This window comes from Chelonia mydas, chromosome 4 (assembly GCF_015237465.2).
Source record: "Chelonia mydas isolate rCheMyd1 chromosome 4, rCheMyd1.pri.v2, whole genome shotgun sequence".
NCBI classification, from domain to species: Eukaryota; Metazoa; Chordata; order Testudines; family Cheloniidae; genus Chelonia; species Chelonia mydas.
This window is the reverse complement of record NC_057852.1, coordinates 110592151-110611560: the sequence shown is the minus strand read 5'-3', so window position 1 is coordinate 110611560 and position 19410 is coordinate 110592151. Positions and strand designations below refer to the sequence as shown.

General features: G+C 44.6%; 1 protein-coding gene across 3 annotated transcripts in view; it reads right to left on the bottom strand.

Annotated features, from left to right (window-relative positions):
• Positions 1 to 3715, bottom strand: part of FAM184B (family with sequence similarity 184 member B) — a 92033-nt gene extending 88318 nt beyond the window's left edge. For 2 of the 3 annotated variants that reach the window (XM_037898016.2, XM_043544611.1), the window contains exon 1: positions 3022 to 3714. In XM_037898016.2, the coding sequence (XP_037753944.1) occupies positions 3022 to 3156 (135 nt within the window). In that variant the 5' untranslated portion in view covers positions 3157 to 3714. Of the gene's footprint in view, positions 1 to 3021 lie in introns of all 3 variants that reach the window. The other variant, XM_037898015.2, reaches the window with a different exon arrangement.
• Positions 3716 to 19410: the final 15695 nt, after the last annotated feature.

Here is a 19410-nt window from a genome sequence, read left to right as displayed (position 1 = left end):
AAATCTGCCTGGAGACACGATTGGATGGGGGACTGGAAATAGTCCCTAAAGTCAGAGTAACCCCTTCTCTAGCTTCCTCCTCCTCATGTGATGGATGGCCATCTTTGCCAGGAGGAGGTTGGCGAGGAGGTCCTGTGACTTTGTGGGGCCATGGATGGGGTGCACATGAATTAGGAGATGTGAGAAAATGTTCAGCCAGAATCTCTTAGGTTCTGGAGGAGCTGGAAGCGGGGCTGCACCTCAATACACAAAAAATTTATTTCCTCCCACCCAATCACTGAAATACTGACACCTTTGGGATGGAAGGTGGCAGCTCTTTAACCATATATAGCAACATTATACTTTATACATTAGTTTCAGGTTAGAGGTGGAGGTGAATACCATATCCAGTTGAAATTGAAGGGAGGAATTTACTGTAATGTATTGTAATTTTCCAGATTGGAATTTGGCCAGGAGAAGAGGACCAGTCAAAGGGGCATCTTTTTAGTTGCTAGGCCAAAATCTGACCTACTTGGACAGTTTTTCCAAACAGAAGCCAAATTTTTCAGCTGGCCTCACTCTGGCCTCTGAATTGCAAGAGAGATGTAGCCTGCTGAAATTCTGAGGTCACTTTTTGAAAAGTTAGACCTTTTCTGAAGCCTACTATGGTAGTGTTTCATTGTGTTTATTTAATTTAACATTGCTGCATCAAGAATTTAAAAAACAAAATGGCAAGAGACTTCAGCCCAAATCCTGCAATGATCTCTGCATAGGTATAGCCTTAATAAGTATCTCATTGCAATAAAAAAAGTGCATAAAGGCCACATCCTATAATAGTGTGAAATTACTCTTCAGATGTATTTTTATGAGCTTCAGGGATAAATCATCTCAGTTTTAGATGATGTAGCAGTATCCAGAGGATGAATCCCATCAAAGGCAAAGAATTCTAATGGTGCAATTCTAACAAAAAGCTCTGAAAAGCCTCACATATCACTGGCTAAGGACTTCAGTGGTGGGGAGGGCTTTGCACTCAGCTGAATTTTTACCCACAATGAATAAGAACAGACACCAGATTTATTTTTCCTAATCCAGAGACAAACTTTACAAAATACTGTTGCTGTAGTTTGGGACAGAATAAAAGATTTTCTCTCAACATTTATTTGGAATTAAAGATGCTTTCAAGCAAAATTTTGGTATGACTTAAATGCTTGTGGAAGGCAGCATGCTGAAAGCCTCAGAGAATGAAAACCTCTATTTATCCACAGAGAGTTTCAGCAGCATGTTTCACCACTCTGCTGCACAAATATGCCTCAGGTCTGATCTGGCAGGATCACCTGAAAGGTTGAGTTGGTGATCCTATGAATTACTGATGCTGTAAACAATCAAGTCTCACTTTAAAAAAATAAAACTAAGTAATAACCTTACTATTGTTTTTCACATTGAAAAAATGACAAGAACTTGAAAATTAGCATTTGAGTGTGATCCTTATGGATCAACTACTTCAGCATGCCCTGTGCGGTGTGTCATAGAACAGTAAAGTAGAGTAGGTGTAAGAGGTTGCTGCTATTTTGAGTCTTCAGCCAAAGATAAAGTAGACCAATGACAGTGGCTGAACCAGTAGGTAAAAAATGAGGAGCCATTTAAATTAATCTTCCAGTCACCTTTTGTGCATGCATAGTTGTGGGGCAAGGGAGCAGCAATGTCAGGGATAAATAAAAAATGAACATGATTAAACAAGTCATAACCTTACATGCTGATTATTTCTAGGGGCTTATATGGGCCTCATCCCAGTTGTGTCTGAATACCTCCCAAGTAATGCAATGCTACAGATATGTGCACAAGTAGTTTAAGTTTACTATAGGATCAAAATGTGCATTCATGTGCAAAAATGTGCATTCATGTGTGTATATAAAATAAGTAGAAATAACCATTGCTATACACATGCACAAATACAAAACACTGGTGTATATCTGTGTGGACAGCATACATACAACACACACTCCATATTTGTCATTATTTAGGGATGACTGAAGAAGTCACAAGTAGCACAATACAGTATCCCTGCCCAGTGAATATTTATATTTTCATGATTTCCTACTGTTTTATGTTCATATTTATATAGGTGGCAATTTAAACTGGAGTTAGTACTGTATTAATTAATAATGAAGGGAGTGGAGGTTATTAGATAGATTAATGGACCATGTGCAGTCATGTCTCCATAGATTGTGTTGAGCTTGCACAATACGTAGAAATCGAGCACATAAACCTGGGCTGGAATGAGGGTGGTTTTTTTTCTTTCATTGACACAGGTGCAGTGTACAAATAGTTTGAAGGACAGTTACTACTGCCACAGGGTTTGAGACTTTTTAAAACTTTTACATGCTGTAGGAAGTGGCCAGGCTAAGCCACTGATTTACCTGTGCAACTCAGGATTAACTGACAGGCTCGCTTGAGATATGGAAGAGCCCAGTGAGGTAGTTTAGTCCAATCTGACCCCCAGTACCTACGATCCTTTGCTAAGGTAATGAAATCTATTTTTTATTTTCGCAAACATACCTGAAGCCGGTAGCTATGCACCATATGCTATGAGCAGTATTGCATTCCACACAGCAAAGTTCTTAGACTTGTGGGCAATATTACTTCCGAACCAGTAAAAGGCAAACGAACTCTGATCCTTAGGACTTAAGATAAAAGCCGGATAATATCCTCCCATCTACCTGACGTAACTTCAGAGAGTTACAGCTCTCTCCGCTGCTATAATCAGGGCATGCTGTGCGCCGCGACTTGAGCGTTAGCCGCAGAGGCAACAAGCAATCTATTGAGGTTGATCTGTAGCACCCTGAGGGAAGGCGTTTTGAAATGAAGTTTCTGCACATAGATCCCCCAGGTGTTTCCTTATGAGATCAGCTAAAACTCCTTCCTCTCCTCTTTGAGGGGGGGGATCATCACGAGAGGACATTTCCAAGCAGCCAGCCACCCCTCCCTCCCGCTCCAGCCCCGGCCCCCTCGCCCGAAAGGCGCTGAACGAACAGCAAGATTTACCTTGGTGAGCTGGGCAATCTTCTTGCACATTTTCAGGTGGAGTTCCTGGCTGCATTCCTCTGTCGAGCTGCAGTGAGCGGCTTTAGCTTCATTGCAAGTCCCGGGCTGATGAATCTTGTTTATGCCAGAGGCCATCAGACATGAAATATTTTAATCTCGCTCTAAAACCAGACGTAGATGTGTGTGGGGGTGTTTGCTCTAAGTACGGTACGGCAATCCTGGCACCACTCCCCCCCTCCCTTTCCCCGTGTGTTGCACACACACAGTCCAGTAGCACTAGGAACTTCAGCCCCTAAACAGGGCAGCCGGAGCAGTTGCCCCCCTCCTTTCTATGCTTCAGCAAAACACCCGGGCGGGGAGGCAGACAACATGTGCTCCTCCTGCTCAGGATTTTTTTATTATTAATATTATTATTCTTTCTCTCCAAATGGTTGAGCTTCCGCCACGAGAAGATGCCAATGGCTGGATGCTACAAATTCCCCAGAGGCGACGCTGAGCCAGCCATACAGCCAGCAGCACAGATATTGCCGGAGATAGATTACAGAGGAGGTCTGCAGACTAAATCGTACCACTTGCTTGGCGAGGGCAGGGGGCTCAGGCGGGTGCCTTTGGCACCTTGTTGAAGGCTCTGTTGTACGGCTCATCTCCATGGTGCATCAGCAAAGCAAAGTACTTCAAGAATCTTGTTAGTTTCACTTTGCTCCTCTACTCCCACGTGGGATGGAGCAGCCCCTTCCAGCCAGGGAGCATGTAGGGGGAGCGCTGAGCAAGTTTGGGTAGGAAGGATCCTGGCAATCGCTCTGCTTATTACGCGGAATTGATCAGTTTTCCTTTGGTGCATCAAGTGCAGAAACTCTTTACACGCTGGACGGTTGCAGGGGAGGCACAGTGCCTAGGTTCCAGGTCCTTTTCTCTCCATCTGCAGCCCTGGCTCCTATGCAGGGGGTTTAGGCTTCTGAGTCCAAAAGAGACTGCAGAAGAGGCAGGGGAAAGAAGGGTGTGAAAGAAAGACAGAGTGGCACAAAAGGTGCCGGGAAGGGGAAATGATTGAGATGGGGACAGGAGGACAAGGCTGGTGAGGAGTAAAAATAAGGTAAGGAGATGATGCTACAAAAGCAATGGGAAGTGTTTAAAAAAAGGAGGTGGGGAGAGGGAAGGAAGAAGAAAAATGGAGAGAAGGTCAGAAGAAATGCAAGGAGAAGGAAAGAGAGAAGGATGAAAAGGCAAACAGGGAAAGACACTCCAGACCCCAGGCTTTGGAGCATCCTTTTAACTGCAGCCAGTGCAAAAGATTCCAAATGGGGAGGCAGCAGGCCCCTGGTCATCAGGGACTCCATCATCTCCCAGGTGGCTGTGGCTGCCTTCAGGGGACGCTGTGCTGTTCCTTCCCCCTGCAACAGTCTCAACCGCTTCACTCCCCTGGGGATGATGGGGGAGACACCAGGAGCCATGGGTGGTGGGGAAGGGGAGACCTCACCCGGGGGATTAGAAATGGGAGGAGTGTGAGTGAAGAGAAGGGGGAAAGGCAGCCCCAGGTAAGTGAAAAAGCAGGGAGAAGACAGAGATCCCCAGGAGCATAGGTGGCGATTTATATGGGCCCATGGTGCCCGTGCTCTACCAATATTTAAGAATGTTAGATAAGCATATGACTTTTTTTCCACACATTTATTTTAGAAATAAATTTCAACTAAACAAAGTTCAACATTTATTCTGTTACACTTCAAAATAACAACAGTATTGTTTCTTAAAATTATGCACACTGATGTTGGTTGTTGCAAGAAGCCTAATTTAGAAAAATGTATTGTAGCCTAGCAAATCATTGCTCAAAGTTTCTAATTGGAAAACTGTTAGCCCATCCTTTATGTTAGAGGTGATCTTCCTTTTGCTTCAATAGTGTAGGACTGAGCCCATATTGTGTAATCAGGCTTCAGTTCAAATAAAACTCAGGCATTTGTGTTAAACTTGTACAGTATATATAGTACATCTGTAACAGTACTAGGGTTGCCAACCCTCTCAGATTGTCCTGTAGTCTCCAGAAATTAAAGGTTAATCTTTAATTAAAGATAATGTCATGTGATTCATGACAGGAATTCATCCAGCCAAAGTTGGCAACCCTAACCAGTACATATTTTGTTTTCTGCATATAGGTTCTGATCCAAATTTCACTGACGTCAACAGGGGTCTTTCCATTGATTTAAGTGGGCTTTGGATTGGGCCCGTGAGTCCTGGCTACTTCTAGGGGAGGGAGAGCATCAAATATGGCCTCCCCTTCCAAAACGTTTTTGAAATGTTTTTTCCTCCCTCTACAAAAAAATGAAGGGTTCAGAACAACACCTGCATGCAGAATAAGTAAACCTACCTAGTCCTTATCTGGAATTCTTGTACAACAATAACATAGCAGTGACAAGCTGTTTTGCTAACATAACAGCACTTTGTCATGTTGCCCATTTATTCTATACGAGTGACTCAGAGGTCAGAAACACTCCTCCATAACTGGTGAGTCAATAGAAATAAATCTTTCTAAGATGCTCTAAATCAATACTATCAGGATTGGCAAACACTGGTAAAATTATTATAAAATACTTGCCATCTTAAACTAGCCAAGTTTTGTTGTTCTGGCTAAAAGCTTCATAAGGATTGAAACTTTTATTCAGGCTTTTAAAACATGTATATCACATTCTAAGCCCTTCATATTATTCAAACAAATATCAATATAAATTAACTAATGGTTTGATCCATAAGCATCAAACCCTCCTGCCTGACCTGTCCCATCAGCTCAACGGAAACTTAAATCCAGCAACCCACCTCTGTTCTAAAACCCCCCACACAAAGATCTTCTTCTTTTATATGTTCTAGGAATAACTGCTAATGAAAGACATGAATGCTTTACACACCTAATTCAACAGTTAGGAAAAAGGATATTCGCTCCGCAACACTTACATTAATGTGTGTGTGTTTATGGTCTTGTATAATTTATGTACTGTGAAGTGTTTTGAGAGCTTTTTAGACAGGACTATAAACATGAAGCCCAATTCTTTCATCAATTTACATGGGTGCCAATCCCATTAAAGGTAGCGGAATTTGTGCTTGTGTCTCTGAGGGCAAAATTTGATTGAAATGCTAGACCAGATTGTTTTACAGTTTTTTAGTCCAATACTATTGAAAACCTGAAGAGCAGTTAGGCTAGTCACTTTTGTTCCTGAAATATTTTATATCATCTTAATTAAATTATCAATAAAATGGACTGCAAACTCCTCAGATCAGGGACTGTATCTTCCTCCTCTATCCCTGCTGGGATCTTTGGGTACTACTGCAATCCAAGTAAGTAATCGTTGTCATATCTGATCTTTATTTAAATTCACTTTGTCACCAAAATACCTTTTTGGAGAATAAAAAATTCAGAGCCTAATATTTCCATCCTACAGAAAAGCCCTCTGGAGGGGAAAAGTGACCTGAAAGCTCTGTGAAACTAAGTAAAGTCACCAAGTTTGAGGAACGTTTCTCTTGGTAGGAGAAATCTGGACCTGTCGATAGGGGACAGGTGTTGCAGTCTTCAAATACTGCAGACCCAGCTGAGCCGAAGGGAACAAAGGATCTGAACAGATGGATTCCAGAGTATCAGTAGGGAGCAAAAAGAACAGGAGTACTTGTGGCACCTTAGAGACTAACAAATTTATTAGAGCATAAGCTTTTGTGGGCTACAGCCCACTTCATCGGATGCATAGAATGGAACATATAGTAAGAAGATAGATATATATATATATATATATATATATACTTACAGATAAGTTGGAAGTTACCATACAAACTGTGAGAGGCTAATTAGTTAAAATGAGCTATTATCAGCAGGAGAAAAAAACTTTTGTAGTGATAACCAAGATGGCCCATTTAGACAGTTGACAAGAAGGTGTGAGGATACTTAACTTTAGGGAAATAGATTCAATATGTGTAATGACCCAGCCACTCCCAGTCTCTATACAAACCCAAGTTAATGGTATCTAGTTAGCATGTCTCCCTGACCTGCTCCTCTTGGCAGCATGACTTCCTCAGAAACTGTGCTGCCATTCGCTTCACCTGTGCCCTAACCTCTGCTTTCCCCTAAGGATATAGCTACCAAGCTTTGCGCAGCTCCATGAGTGACATTTCATTCCAGTTATCTAATTAGCTAATTTACATATTGGCATATAACCATAAACTTCCATTATAATTGTGTGTGATTCAGTTTCAGTGAAAGTTACCAGTTTAACAGCTCTGGTAAATGAAGTTTGCTGTTTATGTACAGGGTAGTGCTATGGCAAGCTTGCCATATGCTGTCCTGCCTGCCAGCATGGTTCTATCCAATCCACAAGGGGTAACAAAGATAGTTCAGTGTCTCCACAGTCTGTACAATTCTTGGCTTTTCTGCTGAGTCTGCCACTTAGTGCAAACTGTGGTGGTAAATTTGTCATGTGGGAGCTAGAACTGAGGCCAACCAAACTAATCTCATATAGAGGACACAAAACATGTATTAGATCGGATAGGAACAACTTCAATCTTTACAGTGTTTTGCTGGATTCAGATTGGTGACCTACAGATAAGAGGCACCATAGTCCACTAGATACACCCTGACCAGTGGTGGAAGTATGGCGGTACAGTACAGTACGCCATACCAGAATGATATTTATAGCCGGTACTCTGTACTGGAAAGACACAGAAGGAGCAGACCAGCATGGCTGTACCACCCTAAGCCCTGCCCCCAGCCCTTCCACGCAGTTGCATCTCCTGTCTGGGGTCTGTACAGCAGCTCCGCTGGAGGACAGGGCTGGGAGAGGGGCTGGAGTGGTACGGCCATGCCGGAGGAGCTGCTGGCCCCACATTCTGCTCCTCCTGTGTCTTTCTGGTAGAGAGTACTGGCTATAAATATCACACTGGTATGACAGTTTTTCATAACTGTCAAACTTTAACCATTTGGGATGAAATTTTCCATGCCTGGAATTGGCCTCAGTCTGGATTTTTTTTTAAAGTTTCAGTCAAAATGATAGGAGTTTTCTAAGACCAAGGTTAGGGGAAAATACATTATTTTTTTCATGTTAAAAAAATTCTAACAACTGTTTCTTTGAGAAGTTCTAATTCCCTCATGCTCTGGAGTAGAGACTTGAAATTTGGCAAGGGGCAGCCTTTGTATTAGGGATGTGCCTTTGGCTATTCCTGTGGCAATCCGCCCAAATTTGGGCAAGTTACAAGCCTTTGAAAAATCTAAGATGCACCCATTGAGAGTTTATTTTTTATACTCTTTAATAAACAAGTAATGTCATTGCCAATTATTGGACCTTAGCTAAGGTCAGATGAAGCAGTTTCTGATATAGTCAATTATTTGCTGTCCCTGGTGCCCAGTTAACCATGTTTTATTTCTATTAATTCACCCCAAATCTTAAGTAAGATAACACTGGTATTTCAAAGAGTCACTACAAGTTTAACACCACAACTCTTCTTTCTCCTGATCTCATTGTTCTTGGAATATTCCCATTCCATTTAAAACCATAGTTCACCTAAATCTAATGTGGGCTTCTACACCCTCATAGCTTGTATATGTGACAGAACTGATGTGCCATCCCCAAATAGTAACTGAGCATGCTCGAGCTCAGGGCTCAGCAGGACTTTCCTTGCAATTATAGCATGCCGGTACTCTGGGCCATGGTGAAGCTAGGCCCTGGAACTGAGAGCAGGAAGACCTGTCTTCACTGTGCTCTCATTGACTTCCCTACTGGCACCCAGGCAGTGTGGAGAAGGAGAGTGTCTGTCCTGAATACAGAGGTGATAACAGCTCGAGTGGGGGTGCAGAGAAAAGGTGTTGACTGGGACAAGGAACCACTGAGGGACTGGAGGCTGGGACAAGGGAGAGAAACTGGGGCTGGAAAATGCGGGGAAGACAGGGATCAGTTCTGCAAAGAGACTGGGATCATGGGAGGTTGGACAAAGAGTGTGGGGGTGCAGAGAAGACCGGGACTTGCTGGGCAAGGAGATTAGGATTGGGAAGTAGTGGAGAGGAGGATGGGTAGCTCTGACAAGGACCTGGGGTGTGAAGGAAGAACTGGAACTGGGTAGGCAAAAAAATGGGGCAAAGAGCGTGGGAAAGGTGAGATTGGGACAAAGGGCAGTGCAGATAGGGGAGAGAAAACTGAAATTGGGTGAGGAGCCTGAGAAAAGAGACTGGGAGCCAGTGGGGGGAATGGTGGTGGTGGTGCAGGAGCAATGACTGGTGGCCAGATGGGTGTTGGAGAGAAACAGATTGGCTGAGGAGCTGGGAAGGAGGAACTGGGATTGGCTGGGTCAGGAGGCTGGGGTTTGGCTGAAGAGACTGGAGAGGAAAACTAGGACTTGCTGGGAAAGGTGGCTGGGACTGGGATGAGTAACCTGAGAAGTGGAGTCTGGGGCTGGCTAAGTGAGGACAATGGGCCTGGGATGAGGTGATGCGGTGGGAGAAGAGACAGAACAGGAACAAGGTGGAGGGAATGTAGCAGAAGGGGTCACACTTGGGAATGGGAGATAAATGAGTGGCAATTAGAATACACTTCTCTCCAGAGCGTGGAATGGAACCCAAGATTCCTGAATCTCACCATTACTTTGGTGTCTGCAAATACATGTGAAAACCACTGATGTGACCTAGTAGGGATGGTCCACACATACATGTGAGTGTGAGGCCTTTCCCCCCACAAAATAGTCTACAGTCTAAGGGAAATTACTGACTGAGTTGTAGGTTTACCTCTTCTACAGACTGATGTTACTGCTATCAGTTACTCCATCAGCTCAAGTGGCAGAGATCTATGTCAGGGATGGGCAAGCTTTTTAGCCTGAAGGTCACTTCGGGGTATGGAAATTGTATGGTGGGCCATGAATGCTCACGAAATTGGGGGTAGGGATGCGGGAGGAGATGAGGGCTACAGCTGGGGGTGCAGGCTCTGGGGTGGGGCCAGAAATGAGGAGTTCAGGGTTCAGGAGGGGGGTCTGGATTCGGGTGCGGGGGGGAGTGAGGGCTCTGGGGTGGGGCTGGGGATGAGGGGTTTGGGCTGTAGGATAGGGCTCCAGGCTGGAACCGAGGCATTCAGAGGGAGGGAGGGGGAGCAGGTCTGGGTCTTGGGGTATGGGGGAGGGGTGTGAGGGCTCCAGCTGGGGGTGCAGGCTCTGGGGTGGGGTCGGGGATGAGTGTTTTGGAGTGCAGGAGGGTGTTCTGGGTTGGGACCCATGGGTTCGGAGGGGAAGAGGGGGATCAGGGATGGGGCAGAGGATCGGGGCACAGGCTCCGAGCGGTGCTTACTGCAAGCAACTCTCGGAAGCATGTCCCACCTCCAGCTCCGAGGCGTGGCCAGGCAGCTCTGTGCGCTGCTCCGTCCGTAGGTGCCACCCCTGCAGCTCCCACTGGCCAGGAACCACGGCCAATGGGAGCTGTGGGGGCGGTGCCTGTGGATGGGGTGATGCCTGTAGACGGGGCCGCGCGCAGAGCTGCTTGGCCACGCCTCCGCGTACTACTTAGGCAAGCCCCCGACCCCACTCCCTGGCGGGAGCTGAGGGATGAATTAAATGGTCTGATGGGCTGGATGTGGCCTGCGGGCCATAGTTTGCCCACCCCGGGTCTATGTGGTATATCTAAAGGTTCCAATTCTTCTTAAAGCACTCAAAAGTCAGGAAATACAAGAGCTAAGGTTGCCTAATTCAGCCCCTTTGTGAATATGCATTATGATACAGTCTTTAATTACATGATGGCTTCTCAAGGTCCCATCCAGTCCTACATCCATTATTCTATGATCGCATACTGTTTTTTCCAATACAGTTACCAACATGATTTATTAGCACCTTCATATACAGAACAGAGAGCTCTACTACTTGAGCTAAAGAACTAGCTTGTAGCAGAAGTAGGCTGTTAGCCTCTATGTGGACCAAAGCTTAGGTATACAGCACCTGGGACCCTATGTCAATGGGTTACAGTACAGATCTGTTAATGAAATCTGTTCCTGGGGCATGTTTATTCTGAAAGGCATGGTGGCTAAGGAGATGAGGCTTCTGGTTGTCATATTAGAGATCTGAGTTCTCTTTCCTAGTAGGAATATAAGGCCAAGCAGAAATATTACCATCACTCTGTGGAAGAGGTGAACCTACAACTCAATATCCTGGCTCAAAATCCAGTGTGATTTTCCCTAGGCTATAGAATACTATGTGTGGAAAGGCCTCACACTCACATGTACACTTTTCTTGAGATGCAAGCAAGCATAACAGGGTTGCCAATGTGTGACTATCAAAAATAATTTAGTCCACACTCTGACTTTGAGAGACCTCTATAGTTTAATTAAAAAGCAATCATATCTCTTTTGTATTACTAGTGCACCAAAAAGCACTGAAAACTGGCAATTTTTTTTGCATACTCCTTTAATGGAAAAAGATGGATAATTTAATTTTTCAGAGTAGATATCTAATGGGATAATATTTACACCACTCCATTCCTGAAAGTTCAGGGTGCTCTATTGTTAAGTATATATTCCTAATGCTTTTTAAAGGATCATTATTTTAGCGGTTCCAGTCAATTACTTAGAAAATGAAGACCCAGCAAGTACTAATCACATGGAGGATTTGTGTGTAATAATAGATATTTTTGCAAAGTGACTGCTTCCCTAGCACAGTATTGGTTTCATCCTGTATTTTGTTTTTAAAAGTGTCACTTAAGGTATGAGAAGTAATTATTGCACAGCCACTGTGTATTATTACTCTAGGATTACTATTGCCTTCTCCCGAGATTAGCAATGTAGTATCAGGCCAAAACATTAGGCCTGACAATTTGATAACAAGAATTTTTGGCTACTCTATTTAAAGAATCAGGTATCTGTTTTTAATACACCACACAACAACCCATTTATGTTGTAGTACAGTGCGTAAGAACCCCCCCCCCCCATGTGCCTGTTTATTAGCCTAATAAATTAAAGGTTCTTGTGACCCTGGGGCTGCTTCCCTTAGTTCCCAACATATAGGTCACACTCACCATAATCCTGGAACACAGTTGAAAAGATAGAATTGTTTTATTATTTTTGCAGATAAAAAACTGATATTTTGCCTCAAAAACATTACTTTGACCCAAAACTGAAACAAGACTGACCTCTGGTGGACATGTTTTAGATGTTTGAATGATTTTTGCATTCTCTTGGAAAGACAGAAGTGTTCCTCTTCTGGGAAGATATCTGGGGCATGTTTTAGATTCTTTTTCTATATACACTGCATCATTGCTGAAGGGAATAAAAGAACATTATTTGGGAAGATTAAGTTTGCAAAGCACAACGTTTTGGGTTTCAGTACAATACTTTTGGGAATATGTTAAAAATACTATTCATTTCCTAATTGAAGTTGCCCAATTTGAATGCAATTGTATGATGAAGAGGAGAATATTTGAAACTCAGGCCAGAGTAATTAAACAAAATACTATCACTTCTCCTATATGATGGCCTAGAATTTCTCCTTTCTAAAAGTGCAACCCTATAAATAGCGGTAAGTTGATAGGTTTCAGAGTAACAGCCATGTTAGTCTGTATTCGCAAAAAGAAAAGGAGTACTTGTGGCACCTTAGAGACTAACCAATTTATTTGAGCATAAGCTTTCGTGAGCTACAGCTCACTTCATCGGATGCATACTGTGGAAAGTATAGAAGATCTTTTATACACACAAAGCATGAAAAAATGGGTGTTTACCACTACAAAAGGTTTAGAAAACAACCTTTTGTAGTGGTAAACACCCATTTTTTCATGCTTTGTGTGTATAAAAGATCTTCTATACTTTCCACAGTATGCATCCAATGAAGTGAGCTGTAGCTCACGAAAGCTTATGCTCAAATAAATTGGTTAGTCTCTAAGGTGCCACAAGTACTCCTTTTCTTTTTGGTAAGTAGATATTAAAACATCCCCCAAAACTCTGCATGAATGTCCAGTAAATTTAAGTTCCTAGTGTTCTCAGTCTCCATGATTACATACCCTTTTCTACAATTTTTGTGACTCTGCTCTTTGAGTACCTTCTCAGATTCTCCACTGTTTTGCATGTTGTATAGTCACTTATACCTGTGCAAAGTGGGTGTAAAACACTATTATTCTGGTCTGGTAGTATTTTACACCTACTTTGCACTCACTCTGTACTAGCGTAAATGACAATGCAAGATGTGAAGCAGCTGAGAATCAGGCCCATTGTGACAAATTCTGTTCACATTAAGATTCTGTTTAAAAGTATGTGCCTGGGAATATGTTACTGAAACATGATTTGATTGTGTCCGTGCTGGCTGGCTGATTTGTGCTAGAAATAATTTTAGCTGGAGATGTGTTTAAAAACTGAGGCCCCGTCTACACTGGCAAGTTTTTGTGCAGTAAAGCAGCTTTCTGTGCTGTAACTCCCAAGGTGTACACACTGCCAAGCCACTTAGAGTGCAGAAACTGCGCAGCTGTAGCGCTCCAAAAAAACTCCACCCCGATGAGAGGCGTAGAACTTTCTGCACTGGGGCTATAGTGCAGCCAGTGTAGACACCGTGGCGATTACAGCACGGCGATTGGCCTCCAGGAGGTTTCCCACAATGCCTGTTCTAACCTCTCTGGTCATCGGTTTGAACTCTACTGCCCTGCCCTCAGGTGACCAACTGTCATCCCCACCCCGTAAATTCCTTGGGAATTTTGAAAGTCCCTTTCCTGTTTGCTCGGTGATGGGTGCAGTGGTTTCAGCGCACCTTTCCAGGTGGCCATGCCTGCTCCACGCACCAGGCAATCCCCCGCTTGGAGCAATGCTGAGTTGCTGGACCTCATCAGCATTTGGGGGAATGGAGGCTGACTAGTCCCAGCTGCGCTCCAGCCGTAGGAATTATGATACCTATGGACAGATTTCACAATGCATGATAGAAAGGGGCCATGACCGGTACACATTGCAATGTAGGGTCAAAGTGAGGAAGCTGTGGAATGCCTACCACAAGGTGTGGGAGGCAAACCGCTGCTCCAGTGTTGCACCCACGAGCTGCCGGTTCTACAAAGAGCTGGATGTGATACTCGGTGGCGACCCCACCTCCACTGTGAAGGCCCCTGTGGATACTTCATTGGCTCACATGCCAGTCGAGAGTGGACTGAGCCTGGAGGAGGAAATCTTGGACAAAGAGCGGGAGGGGGACCCAGAGGCAGAAGATGGCTCGGAGGCCAGAGATGCATGCAGTCAGGAGCTCTTTTCTACCCTGGAGGAGCCTAGCCAGCCACAGCAGTAGGATCTTGGTGAAGCACAAACAGGAGAGGAGGTGCCTGGTAAGTGGATCTGATTTTGGGAATTGCTGAAGCAATTTGTTGGGGGCAGGAGGGTTGCAGAAAGCAGGCTCGTCTCCCACCGCATGCCTATTCTGAGCGGCGGAACAGGCTGTTGATAGACTCCCTCACTTCAAGGAAATCACCCTCAGAGATCTCCAGGAAACTCTTGTGGAGATCCTGGTCAATCCGCTGCTGCAGGTTCCTCGGCAGAGCTGCTTTGTTTCTTGCCCCGTTAACGGTAACTTTCCCGCGATACTGTGCCATCACGGTGGGGGGGTGGGGGGGGCGAAAGGGGGATGACCATTGCTGCACACAGGCATAGGGGCCAGGGAGGAAGCTGCAGGCTTGGAGAAAACCCTCCCTTGATTTCCTGCTCACGCTCAGCAGCAAGATATCTTCCATAATGATCATATCCTGTGGAAAGTGTGGGGACAGGAATGATTATCAAGCCCCCCCTACAGTTCTGGCTCCCCCCAAGAGTCACATGCCCAGTGTACAGCAGGGTCTGGGAAGAGTGATTCACGCTGCCCCTGTGGCTACTCACCGTTTTGGGGGTCTTGTGGCTCATGTGTGCTTGTCTTGGGTCAGCCAGTTAGTGACAAGTGTGTGAGTACAGTCTGTGTTGCAAACAATACTGCTTCTGTAAAATGTTGCATTTAAACTTCACAGAGATGACCTTGGGAGGCCAGTCTCCCTTATCGGCAGCAGAATGGCTGCGCAGAATTAGAAGGCGGCCACGGAGAACTAAGGAAGACTTTCTCTGTGATGTTCTGATGCACTCTGCCACTGAGAAACAGGAATTGAAGACAAGGAAGAGAAGACACAGCAAGAAGAGGGACCGAAAGGAGAACGCGGCATGCCAGAATGAAGCCACAGAGCGGCTCTTAAACGTTATGGAGTGCAAAGCGGACACGCTCCAGGCAATACTAGCTCTTCAAACCAAGCAGCTCCGTGCCCGCCCTCCCCTGCAACCGCTGTCACAAAACTATTTCCCGTGCGCCCCCTCCCCCCCCCACACACTGCCAACACACTGTTATCAACCTCCTGGCTCCCCTCTCTACCCCCAGCATTCCACTCCTCCCTCCTCACAGTCCAGCAAAATGTGGACTCCCACGACCCACTGCACTCAATACCCATCCCTCTGCAGTTTGGCCCTGCTGAAATACAGCACCTGCTGCATTATACTCCAAAGGAGAAGGTTGGGTATGATCCCTGGACATACACAAATCTGTAGCCGTCCCGGGACCCCTCCTCCTCTGGAGACCTTCCCTTCCCCCATCCCTTCCCTGCTGATGTATTTTTGTTCTTTGACTCTCTCCTCCAGTTGTTGTCTTTTAATTAAAAAATTGTGTTGGTCTAATAAGTGAAAGCAAAAAGAACCCTGCAAAGCAACATCCAATTATGTTAAACTCCCTTATTGCATCATGTGCACCAGTCACCTCCTAGCATTACAAGCACTGCAATCCCGAGCAAAGCAACAAATATTAGCGACTTTCAGCTTCAAATTGTTGCCTCAAGGCATCCCTGATCCTTTTGGCCCCGTGCTTTGCCCCTCTAATAGCCCTGGTCTCTGACTATTCAAACTCAGCCTCCAGGTGCTGAGCCTCTGCAATCCAGCCCTGAGTGAAGCTTTCACCCTTCCCTTCACAAATATTATGGAGCATACAGCACGCGGCTATAAGCATAGGAATATTGTCATTGGCCATGTCCAGCTTCCCATACAGGTTGCACCAGCAGGCTTTTAAATGGTCAAATGCACACTCAACAGTCATTCAGCACTTGCTCAGCCTGTTGTTTAATCGCTCCTTACTGCTGTCAAGTTGCCCCGTGTATGCCTTCATAAGCTACAGCATTAAGGGGTAGGTGAGGTCTCCCAGGATCACAATGGGCATTTCGACTTCCCCTATGGTGATCTTCTGGTCCAGGAAGACAGTCTTGCAGCTTCTTGAACAGGCCAGCGTTCCAAAAGATGCGTGCATCATGCATCTTTCTGGACCAGCCTGTGTTAATGTCCATGAAATGCCCACGGTGATCCACAAGCACCTGGAGAACCATTGAGAAATACCCCTTGCGATTAATGTACTCGGTGGCTAGGTAGGGTCTGGTGCCAGAATTGGAATGTGCGTGCCATCTATCACCCCTCCGCACTTAGGGAAGCCCATTTCTGCAAAGCCATCCACAATGTCACGCACGTTGCCCAGAGTCACGGGCTTTCGGAGCAGGATGTGATTAATGGCCCTGCACACTTCCATCAACATGACTCCAACAGTCGACTTTCCCACTCCGAACTGGTTAGTGACTGATCGGTAGCAGTTTGGAGTATCCAGCTTCCACAATGCAATCGCCACATGCTTCTCCAGCGACAGGGCAGGTCTCATTCTCACGTCCTTGCGTCATCACACAGGCCCGTGAATGTGGCTTTCCTCATGCGAAAGTTCTGCAGCCATAGCTCATCATCCCAGATGTGCATCATGATGTGATCCCACCACTGAGTGCTTGTTTCCCAAGACCAAAAGCAGCATTCCACTATGGTCAGCACCTCCCTGAATACCACAAGCAATCTCGTGGTCATAGCTACTTCGCGTGGCGAGATCAATGTTGCACTCCTCTTGCCTTTGTAATTTAAGGAATAACTCCACTGCCACTCGTGACGTGTTGGTAAGAGCGAACAGCATACTGATCAGCAGTTCGGGATCCATTCCTGCAGTCTGAAAGAGGCAGGACACGCAGTACACAAACCATTGAAAGATGGCGTCAAATGCAGACGGAAACACAGAGGTTGCTGGGATGCGAAGCAATGCATTGGGACTGGACCCAGGATTGCCCTCGACCCCCTCCACCTTCCCACAAGTCTTAGTTGCAAAAGAGAAAGAGGTGCTCTGTGGGATAGCTGCCCAGAGTGCACCACTCCAAATAGCACTGCAAATGCCACAAGTGTGAACATGCTATAGAGCAGGCAGCTGTTAGTGTGAACACACAACAGAGGTTTTCCTTGTGCACTCTCTGAGTGGCACTGTAACTTTGCCAGTGTAGACGTGCCCTGAGTTAAATGATCCTCTCTTCTCCCTGATGCATAACAGAACAAAAGAGCTCCTGCCTGCTGCCAACAAAGGGAACTTCCCTGCCGAGATCTTGCAGGAAAGATAGTCTGATGTAGGTTTTCCTTAGTCTCTCCTAGTGAAGTTGTTCCACTTTAATTAAATGATTAACTAATCAAATATTAATTGGGCCAGAAAAAGAATGACGCTGTAGTCCAGTGACTAGAACATTCACTTGCAAGGTGGCTGAGCCATGTTCAAATACCTTTACCTCATCAGGCGAGGGGGAACCGTATAGCCTGCTACATCTTGAGCGGGTACCCTAACCAGTAGGGCACAGGTTATAAGGGAGCATGTCTTCCTTTCTCTCCTCCCCCAGCTATTTTGTATGAGGTTAGGCAGTCTCTGAGCACACCTACTGGATCAGGCCCACTAATTAATATCTATCTTCCCATGGTTCAGAAAGGCAAGCTAATTAATATCTATCTTCCCATGGTTCAATCATTCTGGGGCTTATGTGGGAGATAGGTATCTGGGTGCCTATCATGAGGCTGGAATGTGCATGCCCAGAAGCAGAACCTTAGGTGTGTAGGGAACTCTTATTACAAAAACTTAGGTGCTGAGTAAGTTTAGGTGTCTACAGGGTTAGGTGACAGACAAGCAGAGGTTTTGTGGAATACACTGGTGCCTAAATCTGGGGTGTAGGCACCTAAGTACCTTTGTGGATCCAGGCCTTCTTTTACACATTCACATTGTTCCATTTTAAATTCTTTCCCCACATGTCTCCCAGTACAGAGGCAGCAGGTAAGTTGTAAAATCAAATGAAATAAAAAGGAAACAGTAAAGGAAGAACAAATAGGATAAGTGAGATGACAAATGTGTCCTTTGTAGGACCTACTTTCCACCAAGGATAAAAAGACAGGGAAAGAAACAAAATATTTATAAAGGGTTCTCTAGGATGGGGAGCCTGCCCTTTCTTACCATCTCTAGAGATTGACCTAATTAAATTCAGTCTTTTAATGTGTTACCTCCAAAAAACACAGTATTTTATTAATTTCAAATTAAACTTTTGGAGAAAATGTTTATTACATATGTAGAGACCCTGCCCTCAGAATATTAAGGAACTCAGTAAAACACAAATATTAGTCTGGAAACTCAAAGTAAAGGTTACACAAAGAAAACATCCAAGCTTTGGAAGGAATGGAACTATTCATCCAGATAACCTTCAGTTAGCACCTACCATCCTTCAGCTCTGCAGATGCCTTACAGACTGTGCCAAACATGAGGATGTTTTGGTAAGGATTCTAAAAAGTTTGTAGCCTGCAGCTGTCAACACTTTAAATTCACTTTATTTGCATAGTTTGCCCATGGAGTTGAGAAGCTCTTGGAGATGTGGCTTTAATACTGTAGGTTATTATTTATTAGCCTTATGTTTAATCTATTTTGTAGCTCCAGTTACAGTAACGGTTTTTGCTGAGTTTCATTGTATGACAACCCAAGAAAAGATTTGTATTAAATTTCGGGTATTATCTAGGCACTTGTGGACAGCAGCATATGTTGCTTCAGGATAGTGATTGGCATAACTTTCTATCTATCTCTACCAGTCTCTTAAGCTACCTAACAAAAAAGGGAAGTTGAATGTGCAGAATTTTGCACTTTCTGTATCTTATTGGTCCTGCCAAAACTCTTGGCTTTCATCATCTAAAAGTGAAAATACTCCTGCATTTTGAAGTTTAGACATGACTTCCTCACCCACTCTCATGAAGCAGCACTTGTGTTTGATGGTCTTATTCAATCTATAAAAGCCTAAACTTCTTTAGTCATTGGAATAAAAACATACTGTTTCTAGGCAGTTGGTGTGTGCATCCATCCAATAAGACCTAATTTTGCCACCTGGCCAAGTTCACCTTTTACTAAAGTTATTTTTGCAATAATTACTCAGCAATAGTCAATATGTGCTGATCTCCAACAGAGACAAGGAAATCACCCCAACCCTTCCTACTGTGTGGTTAAATTTTATTCTTTTATAAATTTCAGGTAACTGGAACATCTGCATTATTTTTTCAATAT